Source organism: Balaenoptera acutorostrata, chromosome 2 (assembly GCF_949987535.1).
Source record: "Balaenoptera acutorostrata chromosome 2, mBalAcu1.1, whole genome shotgun sequence".
Classification (NCBI taxonomy): Eukaryota; Metazoa; Chordata; class Mammalia; order Artiodactyla; family Balaenopteridae; genus Balaenoptera; species Balaenoptera acutorostrata.
In genome coordinates this window covers 180,784,896-180,798,250 of record NC_080065.1, presented here as the reverse complement: position 1 = coordinate 180,798,250, position 13,355 = coordinate 180,784,896, and the positions used below count along the sequence as shown (strand labels likewise).

The window sequence follows — 13,355 nt, the reverse complement described above, 5'->3', positions numbered from 1 at the left end:
GCTGTTGATTGTTGCTAGAGGGAACCGCATAAGCACGGTGGACCAGCCCCCACGAATTTCAAAGAAAGCTAGACCCACACCCATTTATTCCACCTGAGTTCCTAGATGCTGTGTTTCAGAGCCCCTTCCGACCTCAGTTCTTGTCTTGGTCAGCTTGGGCTCCAATAACCAGATGCCATAGACTGGCGGGGTTAAACAACAGACATTTATTTCTCACAGCTCTGAGGCTGGAAGTCCAAGATCAAGGTAGCTAGCATGGTCAATTTCTGGTGAGAGCTCTCTTCCTGGCTTGCAGACGGCCGACTTCTCACTGTGTCCTCACATGGTCTTTCCTTGGTGCATGCGTGCAGAAAGGGAGAGATCTTTCTCTGTCTCCTTCTTCTTTTACGGTCATCAGTCCTATCAGCTTAGGGCCTTCCTCTTATGACCTCGTTTAACCTTAATTACCTTCTAAAAACTCTCTCTCCAAATACAGTCACGTTGGGGGTTAAGGTTTCAACCCATGAATGGGGAGGAGGGAGGTGGCCATTCAGACCATAGCAGTTCTTTTTCAGCCAAACTTTTTGCTCCTAACTTCAAGCCATCCTATCCTCTCCAGGACCTGCCCCCTCTGGGCTAGACTTTGCTTCCTGCTTTGGACAAACATGTATCAATTCCTTCTCCAACCCATACTTAGAGTATGGTTTCATTTCCGATGCAGTCAATGTTTCACTAGAATGCACCTCCAATGTGCAGACCAATGTCTGTGGGGACCCAGACAGATATACCCAGTCTGCACTGAAAGGGAAGGAGAATGGGGTGGGTGATGAAGCCAGAGAGGGGACGAAGGAGGCCTCTGACCCAGTTCCATAAGGAGGAAGCAGGCATCCATGGGTGAACAGGGGGAAGAAGGGTGCTTGGGGCACAGGAAGCAAATGCAAGCACATGAAGAAGAGGGAACCCCAAGGAACTGCAGTCATGAGCTTGGCGAGGTGAGATTGCACACCACACAGCTGAGGCCAGGTTCCACTGCCAGGGGAACGGACTGAGCTGCAGCTATAGAACGACCAAAGCAGGAAGTAGAAAAATCTCTCTGGCAGCAGGGAAGAGAAGGTACTGGACGAGGCACTCTGGAAACACCTCTATGGCATGGCCTAGGGGGCCTATTATGGGGGTGGGTACAAGGAAATAGCATCAATGGGACTTGGTCCCCAGGGAGGTGGAGGAGAGGGGGAAGAAGTGAGGGTCTTCTCTTAGTGAACCTGGAGAGGACCAGATAGGACCAGTTGAGGGTGGCAAGGACAACAGGCTCAGTTTGGGGCATGTGGAGTCTGTAGGGGCTTTGGTATGCTCCCAGATGTGGGTCCAGTGGGCACTGGGAAGATGTGGATCCGGAGCTGGGGAAAAGGGGCGGATGCTGGCCGAAAGGATGACAGTAGGTGATAAAACCAGGAGGAGAAAAGGATGGAAGGGGGGCGTGCCTCTGGCGAGCACAATATTTAAGGCCAGGGAACCAGAGAGAGGACCAAAGACCCATAGTCATCCTGACACCAACACCTTCTACAAGCCTGTCTGAAAGCTCTGGAACATCTAGGCTAATTCCTCCAGTCAGTTCCATAGTTCTGTAATCCCAAGGACCTCACACATCAAACCACAAGATTATAAGGGGCTTCCATGGCATTTCAGGAGTCCTACCTCCTCGTGTACACAAATAAGGATGGAGAGTGTCCACAGAAGACAACAGAAAGAAAAACCAAGAGAAGTCTTGCAAGAACAAAAAAGGAGCAGATGTCTTCGATACAATGCAACTGGATATAATTAGGAAGGAACACCTCAGTGAGAATTCATCCCTTTTCTGATCTTCTGGAAGGAAACAGGATACATCTTTGAAAACAGATTAGCAACAAGAAATCAGAGAAAGGCCATCAGAAAACAGGTGGAGCCCTGCCCTCTATCCCTTTGTGTCCAACCACTACCTTTTTCCGCACTGTTAACAAGCACAGTTTTTGGAAAGTACCTACGTTTTCCACATCACCACAAAGGCACAGGAGAGAAGCAAGAATCTCCCGCTAACAGGCTGCTCTTCCTGAACACAAAACAGAAGCTAACCTATAAACCTGATGGGACACCACACCCTTAAGGAACTGAAAGAAAAACTCAGATTTGAAATCAAATTTTATTCCTCGTCAGCCTGCCGTGAACTCCCACTGGAACTCATATCCAGTCTGCACTGGGCAACACAGAACAGCAAATCTTGCTCTGCCAGAAACAAAAATATGTTTCTAAAACCCCTGAAAGCCACTGGGGCACTCCCTGGCACCAAGGTCAGCAGAACACGGGGGACGCCTCCTCAAGACACAGGCCGGGGGTTTTGTGCCATCTCATGAGCTTTCCGAGAGGTAAACCAAGGATTTGTGCCCCGATGAAAGTACGGCAAAAAGGGCGTATGCATTCAAAAAGGATTCTACACGGACGCGGACAAACCCAATTTCACAAATTTTAAACCCCAGTGATAGGAAACCACCTACAGCAGATTCTCTTTGTTTATGGAAGCTATTTTCTACAATGTTCTCAAGAACACTAATTTGCAAATCCATCAATACCGTAACCTTGTTGTATGTGTGTTTCTGTTTCAAAACACCTTATTTAATATACATTGTTGATTCACTAATCACTATATAGTTCACGCCTGAGCAAAGCTTATCCAGCAAATGTATCTTTTCCGGAAGGTACATCACAGCCTTCTAGTACTTAGGACCCTAGACAGCACTTCAGAACTATGCACGCCGACCATGGTAAACAACAAAATCACCAACAAAAAGCACAAGAAAGTGTGAAAAACATGGCACTAAATACATCACAGAAAAGGACGTATTTGGGGAACCTTCCTACACTGTTGGTGGGAATGTAAATTGGTGCAGCCACTATGGAGAACAGTGTGGAGGTTCCTTAAAAAACTAAAAATAGAGTTACCATATGATCCAGCAATCCTACTCCTGGGCATATACCTGGAGAAAACTCTGATTCAAAAAGATAAATGCACCCCAGTGTTCACTGCAGCACTATTTACAGTAGCCAAGACAACCTAAATGGAAACAACCTAAATGTCCACTGACAGATGAATGGATAAAGAACATGTGGTGCTTATACACAATGGAATATATTACTCAGCCATTAAAAAAAAAAAAGAATGAAATAATGCCATTTGCAGCAACACGGATGCACCTAGAGATTATCGTACTAAGTGAAGTAAGTCAGACAGAGAAAGACAAATATCATGTGATATCACTTATATGTGGAATTTTAAAAAATGATACAAATGAACTTATATACAAAACAGAAACAGACTCACAGACATCAAAAACAAAGTTATGATTACCAAAGGGAAGGGGGTGGGATAAATGAAGAGTTTGGGATTAACAGATACACACTACTATATATAAAATACATAAACAACAGGGACCTACTGTATAGCTCAGGGAACTATACTCAATATCTTGCAATAATCTATCATGGAAAAGAATCTGAAAAAGAATATATACACATATGTATAACTGAATTACTTTGCTGTACACCAAAAACTAACACAAAATTGTAAACCAACTATACTTCAATTAAAAAAAATTTTTTAAAGGACATTTGTTTTAATCCTTGGGGATTTATGAATTCACAAGAGGAGAGATGCAACAGGAAGGCAAGATGGCACCTTGTTTGATCTGAACCGGAACACGCATGTCAGATGATTCCAATTTTTTGCCACTTGGTGCACGTCCAGGAATAACCATTAAAGCGCTATTTATTTTGTAGTTACAAATAAATTTTAGTGACTAGGGCAATTCACAAATATGGAATCCAGGAATAATGAGAATCTTATGAGTACTTAGGTTTTCAATTTTAAGAATATTGATCCAATTATAAGATACTTTTTAAAATATTTTAAGTTAATTTTTATTGGGGTATAGTTGATTTACGGTGTTGTGTTAATTTCTGCTGCACAGCAAAGTGAATTGGTTATACATATACATATATCCACTCTTTTTTAGATTCTGTTCCCATACAGGTCATTACAGAGTATTGAGTAGAGTTCCCTGTGCTATACGGGAAGTTATTCTTAGCTATCTATTTTATATATAGTAGTGTGTATATGTCAATCCCAATTTCCCAATTTATCCCTCCCCTCCTTCCCCCTTGGTAACCATAAGTTTGTTTTCTGCATCGGGGACTCTATTTCTGTTTTGTAAATAGGTTCATTTGTACCATTTTTTTAGAGGTATCACCTCACACCACTTAGAATGGCCATCATCAAAAAATCTACAAACAATAAATGCTGGAGAGCGTGTGGAGAAAAAGGAATCCTCCTACACTGTTGGTGGGAATGTAAATTGGTGCAGCCGGTATGGAAAACAGTATGGCGGTTTCTTAGAAAACTAAAACTAGAGCTACCATATGATCCAGCAATCCCACTCCTGGGCACATATCCGGAGAAAACCATAATTTGAAAAGATACATGTACCCCAATGTTCATTGCAACACTATTTACAATAGCCAGGACATGGAAGCAACCTAAATGCCCATCGACAGAGGAATGAATAAAGAAGATGTTGTACATATATACAATGGAATATTACTCAGCCATAAAAAAGAACAAAATAATGCCTTTGCAGCTACATGGATGGATCTACGGATTGTCATACTTAGTGAAGTAAGTCAGAAAGAGAAAGACAAACATAAGTACTTTTTAAAGTCTAGAGAAAACTATAGGGATGGAGAAGGATCAGTGTTGCCAGGGGTTCGAGGTAGGGATGGCATAACGATAAAGGGATGGCCAGAAGGAGTCTGGGTGATGATGGATGGGACACTTCTGTATCCTGACTGTGGGGACAGCCACACAACTCTATGCAGGGGCTAAAATGCAAAAACTGTGCCCCCCCCAAAAAAGTCAGTTTTACTGTATGACCATTTTAAAAATAAAAATGTTTAAAGATACGCACCGGGCTTCCCTGGTTGGCGCAATGGTTAAGAATCCGCCTGCCAATACAGGGGACACGGGTTCGAACCCTGGTCTGGGAAGATCCCACATGCCGCAGAGCGACTAAGCCCATGCGCCACAACTACTGAGCCTGCGCTCTAGAGCCCGAGAGCCACAACTACTGAGCCCACGCGCCACAACTACTGAAGCTTGCGTGCCTGGAGCCCGTGCTCCACAACAAGAGAAGCCACCGCAATGGGAGGCCCGCGCACCGCGACGAAGAGTAGCCCCCGCTGGCCGCAATTAGAGAAAGCCCGTGCACAGCAACAAAGACCCAACACAGCCAAAAATAAATAAAATAAAAATAAACAAATTTAGTTTTTAAAAAAGTCACACAAGAAAAAATAAACTTTAAAAAAAAAGGGAAAAAAATTCATTGGCCAGTACACTTCTGTTAAAAAAAAATTTTTTTTAATAAATAAATAAAGATACACACCAAACTGATAGTGTAGTCATTTCCCAGGACAGAAATGCAATGGTTTTAGGGACAAAGGGGGACTCTGGTTTTTTCCTCTCTATACTTTCATAATTTTTTTTGCAATGAGAAGGCACTACCTGTTATTATTTTAATTTGAAAATCATAAATACGGCTTTTTTAAGATTTTTTTTGACGTAGACCATTTTTAAAGCCTTCACTGAATGTTTTACAATATTGCTTCTGTTTTATGTTTTGGTTTTTTGGCCGCGAGGCATGTGGGACCTTAGCTCCCCTACCAGGGATCGAACCCGCATGCCCTGCATTGGAAGGGGAAGTCTTAACCACTGGACCACCAGGGAAGTCCCATAAATACGGTTTTTAAGTTGCAAAACATAAACCAAGCCACCCCGATGTGTTCCTTAATAGAAATTAACATAAGGGGGGGTCTCAAGAGAACATCTCATAGCGGATACCACTTTCTTTTGGTACTGGAGACAGGGCCAAGAGCACGGAATCCTCATTCAAGGCCAAGAAGGCTGTTTAAACAAATAAATCCAAAGATCACACACACACACACACACACACAAACACACACACAAGGAGGGAACATCACTGTTATTTTCTCACCATCGGAACCCATACATTCAGCACAGCAAATGGTATAAATTTCTTTACTACAGCTTGCTCTGTAAAGGGGAAAACACAGCATCCCTGGGCGTTTCATTTAACTTGATTCATTCAAAGTTGTATCGGGGACCACACAAGCTATGAGGTATATGTCATCATGATCCTCAAGGAGTTTGTTCTAAATCAGGAGTTGGCAAACTTTGGAAAGGGCCCAGGTGTAAATATTGTTGGGAGCCATGCGATCACAACTTTTCAACTCTGCCTTTAGAGCACAAAAGCAGCCACAGATGATACATGAACGAATGGGCATGGCTGCGTGCCAATAAAACTTTATTTACAAAAAAACTGGCATGGGTGGGCAGGATTTGGCCCCTGTTCTAGATAAAGACTTTGACCACATATAAATTAAAAACTGAGTGAGACAGAGAGTCAAGAGTAGGGAATAGCCCTCTATGAAGAAGGGGCTAATATCTTAGTCCAGGAAAGGAACAGAGGAAAGGAAGAGAGAGGATGGGAGAAGTCGGACACAGGTGAAAACTCACCAGGAGACCGTGCCTTCCAGTGGGAGGCAAAACCCAGAGAAGTCAACTGGGGTGAGGCTACAATTGGGAGGTGAGGGATGACCTTCTCTAGTGCCATGGGCAAAGCGATGGAGACACAAGCCAGATGCCGTGGGCAGAGCAGTGGGTGAAAAGGTGAGAGAGCAAGGGCGGTGAGGACCCGTTGGGGGGGAGGCTTGGCAGGGGAAGGTGAGAGGTAAGTGGTGAGTAATGGGGCCCAGGGGAGTATTGAGTGTTTATAGGCTGAAAAGAGAAAGGCTCCTGGGTGGATGGAGATCCCTGAACAAACAGAGAGGAGAGAGCAGGGGACCCAGGTGGGTAAGTGTCCTAGAGAAGGAAAAAGTTATCTCCCCAAATGCAGTAATTCTCAACTCAGGACAGCTGGCAATGTCTGGAGACACTTGGTGGTCACGACTTGGAGAGGGGAATTGCTACTGGCGTCTAGAGATGAGGGATGGTGCTCAACATCTTAAAATACACAGGGCAGCCCCCTGCAACCAAGACCTATCCAACCCCATATGTCGAGAGCACAGAAGTCGAGAGGTTGTGCTCTAATCAAAAAAGAAAGGAAGTCAACGATGGAGTGGAGTGAGGTGGGGACCCCAGGGGGCTCACCCCAATGACCTCTATGAGTAAGTAGGGCAGGGGCGAGGAGTGGGTCACCAGAAGGGAAGCAAAGACTGGGAAGAACCCCGGGGAGGTGACCCAGCGAGCGGAAGTTCTGCTCTAAGGGTCCCGGAGCACACAAGAGAACACACAGGAGAAACATCCGATGGGATCTGAAAGCAACATCTCAAACCTCAACTAACCAACTCACTGCCCACCCCCCCCCACCCCCGCCAAAACTCTGTGGGTTTTCACTGTCATTAATCTCACTTTGTCTTCATTCTCTGACTTTGCAATGCCCCGGGTCATCTCGGGCCAGAGTGGCTCGACCCAAGGAGAAATGGAGGGGAAAGCCATTGCCCATTTCAGCCAAGCCACAGAGACTCCATGGGGGGATGAAGTGGGATGTCACATACCATGTGACATCTCTGAGTCCTCAGTCCTTAAAAATCCCATTGATTTCCCTCTACCCCACCCTCACCCCAGCCAGAATGCCATATTGGTTGCTGTTGGAGATAAGCCATCTGTAAAGTTTCACGCCCCTCCCCAAACCTCCAAAGGGCATCACGTGTCATCTATTCAGTAGTATTTTGTTAACCTTTACCACAGGGGTTGGGGTGGGGAGGCTCAGACTCCAAAGAACCTTTTATTCAGAAACCTTTTATTAACAGACTGGGGTTCTAATCTCAGCTCTGCCATCTCGTCAAAGTTCCTCACCTTCCAAAAGGACAATAAACCTTACCTCAGAGCATTGCGGTAAGGATTAACTGAGATTACCTATGCAAAGTGTATAGAACAGCGCCCGCTGAGCGGTTGCTTATATTCTCGTTAGTTAGGAGTTATCTGGAGAATAAAGCAGCTGTGACTTGGACTCCTGGGATAGGAGTTGAATCTAGAACAAATATTTATCAAATACCTACTAGGTGCCAGGGACTGCTCTAGGCTCTGGAAAGGTAGCAGTGAACCAAAGAAACATAAACCTCTGCCCTTGTGGAAACTGTAAACAAGTAAGAAGCGGAAAATCCACCTACGGACCCCTGAAAGCCCAGGCACAAATCCACCATTAATTACCAAAGCTACCAGGAACAGAGGAGCAAGGAAACATACAAGGGTGAGCACGTACACACAGAGGCAAAGCCTAACAACTGGTCTCGGACCTTTTTAACAAGACCCTAAACCAACTGCCACCCTTCCTTCACGGAGCACCCACTGTATACCAGGGTGCTTGGAGACATTGCCTAACTGGCAAAGGTGCTCAGCAAACCCGGTTTGGCAACTCCAGAGCCTGCGTGTGCTTTCTCACGCCCCTCACTCACCGTCAGGGAACTCAGGAGCTTCGGTTTCTTCCCTCCTTGAACCCTTCCTCATCATGACTGATCTCCTTTTATGGCGAGATCTGAAGAAGTAACCCAACAGATATTTTGAAAGCAGGGCCTCAGCCATCATGGTGGGAAACCACAGCTATATTCTCTTAAACGATTCTTCCGTCCTTGACCTGCAGCCAGGAAGACCTGCTGTCAAGCCCAAGAAGGATGCTGGGATTTGCCTCTGGTAGCTGCCAGCACAGGGACACTCAGGAGGGAGGCTTTGGGGGCTGGAATGACCACAGGTTAGAGACCTCCCGGAGCTGACAGGTAAAAGGGCAGAGGAGGGAGGTTATTAGGGGGACATGGGCCGTGGGCAGCAGTCCAGAGCCTTGGGCCCTGGCACCACTGGAGAGGTTCGTTCTTCCCTCTGGCACTGACTTTGGGGCAAGTGAGTTATGTGTCCTTCCCGAGCCTCACTTTACTCCCTACGAAATGGACCAACAACGGTATCAGCCTCGAGAGGCCTCCGCAAAGGTCCAGAGAGAAGGGGCTTCCCTGGTGGCGCAGTGGTTGAGAATCCGCCTGCCAGTGCAGGGAACACGGGTTCGATCCCTGGTCCCGGAAAATCCCACATGCCGCGGAGCAACTAAGCCCGTGCGCCACAACTACTGAGCCTGTGCTCTAGAGCCCGTGAGCCACAACTACTGAGCCCACATGCTGCAACTACTGAAGCCCACGCGCCTAGAGCCCGTGCTCTGCAGCAAGAGAAACCACCACAATGAGAGGCCAGCGCACTGCAATGAAGAGTAGCCCCCGCTTGCCGCAATTAGAGAAAGCCCGCGCGCAGCAACGAAGACCCAACACAGCCAAAATAAATAAATAAAATAAATAAATAAATTTAAAATTTAAAAAAAAAAGGTCCAGAGAGAGGGACTTCCCTGGCGGTCCACTGGTTAAGACTACCCCTTCCAATGCAGGGGGTTCGATCCCTGGTCGGGGAGCTAAGATCCCACATGCCTAGCGACCAAAAAAGCAAAACGTGAAACAGAAGCAACATTGTAACAAATTCAATACAGACTTCAAAATGGTCCACATCAAAAAAATCAAAAAAAAAAAAAAAAGGTCCAGAGAGATAAGACCGACCAGCCCGTGGCATTTGGTGACACTAACTACAACAATCATTAAAGCCGACACTACTTCTGCTACTACAACTGCGCTGTTGCCAAGGCGCTAGAGTTTGCCTCCGGATATCTGGAAACAGAACCCAAGAGTGTAAACATGGACCTTAAGTCGGGGTAGCCATGGGTCTAGATACGAGAAAGGGGGGGGGGGGGTGGATTCTACAGTTCCCCGCCCCGGGCAGCGTCACCTACCAGCAGGGACCCCCAAGGGACCCCTTCCCCAGTCCGTCACCCTCGACTCTGGCTCCAAACCGTCTGTGCCCCGGGAATTTGGCTGTCCGAGAGTGTCCAATAACCCCACTTCTCGGAGGAGACTCAGGACGCGTGGCCCGTCTCCGGAGCCAGTTGGGCTCGGAGAGGTCCAGGCACAGGTCCGAGGAGCGCTCGGGGGAGGCGCCCGCGAAGGGGCGAGCACTGGGGCAAGGTTCCTCCAGCCCGGAGCCCGCACGCGGAGCGTGGAGCCGCGAGCCCAGGCGGGCAAAGGCCAAGGTCAGCGGCTTCCCGCCCCCCGCGAGGCTGGAGCTACAGTCCCGGCCACCCACCCTCCCACGGAGGAGGGCTCTCAGTCCACAGCAGGGGTTCCATTCTGGCAAAGGGTCCCCTCCCCACCGCGCTGGTCCCCGCCCACTCCCGGACCCCCAGACTCACCCTCTCCAGGGTACAGGTGGCCCGCGGCGCCCAGCAGCAGCGCGGCAACGGCCACCAGCAGCGGCACGGCCGCCGCCCCCCGCCCGCCCCCGGCGCCCATGGCTACGGGAGCGCGGGGTCCGGATGGATCAGAGCGCGCGGCGCCGGCCCGAGGGGTGCATGCTCCAAAGCAGCCGCCCGAGAGGCGCTGGGGGCCGCGCGTCCTTCTCTTCCACGCGGGCGGCCCAGGGGCCGCAGCCTCCGCCCGGGAGGGTCCTTGAAACAGCCCCAGGAGGGGTGCGCGGCCTCCGCCGCTGCAAATCCGGCAGCGCGGCCCGGTGGAGGCGGCCCCGACTCCGGGCCACCGCGGCCCGGGCCCCGTCCCGCGATCTCAGGGCCCCGAGCCCCGCGCTGCGCCCCTGCCTCCCGGCTCTCGGCCCCGAGCGCTCGGGGGCTCAGATCTTCGGACGCGCGAACAAACGGACGCGCGGACAAACGGACGCGCGGACAGGCGGGCGGGCACCTGGGCAGGCGGGTGGCGAGCGGGCGGCGGGAGCGAGGGCTGCTCGGCCCGTAAACAACGCGGCCCGTCAGCTGGGCCCCGTGCGGGCCGCGGGAAAAGGCGGCGCGGATCCGGATTCGGAAGGGACTCGGCGCCCGGGAGAGGCCCGAGACGGGTAGAGGGAGGACCGGCAGGGGGGAGGCGCAGCCCCGCCCCACCCGCCAGAGTCCCTGTCCTGGGCCCCGCGCTGGAGGCCCCCGACGCGCCCTAGGCGAGGGGGCGCCACAGATCCCTGCCCAGCCGGAGCGCCCCTTCCAGCCCCGTGACTCCCGTCTCAGAGTCTGGGGGCGCCCCAGATGCCCGACCCAGAGAGACGGATCCTGTGTTTAACGTTTAGCTATTTTGTTCATCATGAGACTTTGGAAAATTCATTTTGATTTTTTAAAAATATTGCATTAAAATATTGTTTATCTAGGTTACTCGGTTTTTTATTACTCCCTTCAATGTTGCGATCGCCTCCCCCTCGTCCCAGTCCCGCCAGCGAGTCTGGTCCTCGAGCGCGCGGGCGCCCTGTCCTACCCCGACTGCTCCCCCGCCCAGCGCCAGGCCCCTGGGGACAGCCACGTGCACGCGCGCCCCGTGCTCTCAATGTACTGGTAGCCTGGGCCCCTCCGCGCGGTCTGTGGTTCAAGTTGGAGAAATGACCCCTTGGAGAATGTGCAGAACCTAGCCAAAGTGCAAACCAGGCGCTGGAGACCTTGGATATGACACAAGTGGACACACGCAGTTTTCAATACTGCAGACCCAGAGTCCTCTCTCTGGATCAGCCTCACCTGTATGATGCATGTAACCAATACCTGCAGGTCAGATTTGGGGAGTTGCAGGAGAAATAAAGTATGACAAAGCACCCAGCACAACTCTTGTCTGAGGGCATTCGTTCTTTCTCTCATCTATTAAAACAAATATTAATTTGCCAGGAGCTGGGCCCACTGTCCTTTTAACTCAAACCTATTCCTGCCTTCCCATCCCTCCAGAGTCTGGCTTCACCTCTCTGTTCCAATGAGCCTTCCCTGACCACACTTTGCAAACGCTCCCCATCCCTTCCTCCCTTTGTTCCCCTCCCTGTTCTTGACCGCATGCCAGTATCCTTACCTGAAATTCTGAGTTCTGTGTGTCTTCGCCCCTCCCCGGGAAGGCAGAAATCTTGTCTGTCTTGTTCACTATTTTATACCCAGTGCCTGACATATCCATTGCTTCATAAATATTTGTTGAATGGAAGAATCAACATGCAGTAAGTAATGGGGATTTGCAGGGAGCAAAATAAACACACCATCCATTTCCTTGTAGACCTCACAATCCAGTGGGGGAGAAGGCCATTAATTATACATCAGATGTGTTATAAGGTGAGGTGGGGAGACACTGAAGGATCCTCCGAAGAAGTGATTTTTGAACTGAAATCTGAGGATGAGGAGGAGCCAGCCCAGGGAAGCAGCAGGGAAGTGTTCCAGGTAGAGGGAACAGCATGTGCAAAGGCCCAGAGGAGGACAGGCCGGTGTTCTCACAACTGAATCAGGCATTGTAGCTGGAGCACAGAAAGAAAAGAGGGGAAGCTGAGCTAGAAAGGGTAGAATCTTGATATGCCATATGAAGGGCTGTCCCCACCACCACCTTTATCCTGAAAGCAACGGGGATGCATTAGAGGGTTTACACCAAAAGGTTAACACAATCAGATTTTCTTTCCAATAATATCTCACTGTGGACAATGGGACAAGAATCGACCCACGGAGAACAGAAAAGAGGCAACTGCAGTCCCAGAGTACCAAGAATTGTGGGTCTGATCAATGTTGTTCCCCTTCTTTGGGGGGCTTCCCTCTGATCCACAGGGGCCCCCAAAAGCCACCAACAATGCCAGGCCAGTGGCATTTGCTGAAATTCCAGAGGACGTGATGCCCTCTGGAAATCTTTCAGGACACAAGACTTCCATGTTGGGTATAAAGTCAAGAGAATCATTGTAGTTGTGACTTGCTGGATGGAAATGAAGACACACCCACTTCCCCGAAGAAAACTCATTGTTTCTTTTGTAAACCACCGTGCCCCCCCCCAAAAAATACAATCATCTAAAAGTTGAAAGTCAGCCTCTGCCTTTTATTAAAATCAATGGAATGGAAGTAGAAAATCACCATTTGCTAATCTCCAAAATAATTGGTTTTGGCCAGAGCCATCACGAATGCTAAGTGATGGTTGGAAGTCTGAAAAGTAACAGAGTATTTCTGCGGTCTGCAAGTATCTCTGCAGGACGCTTGTCAATAATAAAAGAAAGGAAAAAGAGTAGCTTCATGGAGGAGAAAGCTGGCTTAACTAAATGATCAAAGTTGCTCTTGGATTTTCTTCTGTAATAAAAGATATTACTGGAGCAATTGGGGAAGACTGAAAAGGGTGTGTCAATTTGACAATGGTATTGTATCAATATTAATTTTGATCATTGTACTGAAGTGATGTAACAGAATGTCCCTGGCTTT

The 13,355-nt window shown here is 48.8% G+C and overlaps 1 protein-coding gene across 1 annotated transcript in view; it reads right to left on the bottom strand.

Moving 5' to 3' along the window:
* INSR (insulin receptor) overlaps nt 1-10,906 on the bottom strand; it is a 136,876-nt gene extending 125,970 nt beyond the window's left edge. Inside the window, 1 exon segment of the mRNA XM_057540888.1 lies at nt 10,356-10,906. Within this exon segment, the coding sequence (XP_057396871.1) occupies nt 10,356-10,455 (100 nt within the window). The 5' untranslated portion in view covers nt 10,456-10,906.
* Nucleotides 10,907-13,355: the final 2,449 nt, after the last annotated feature.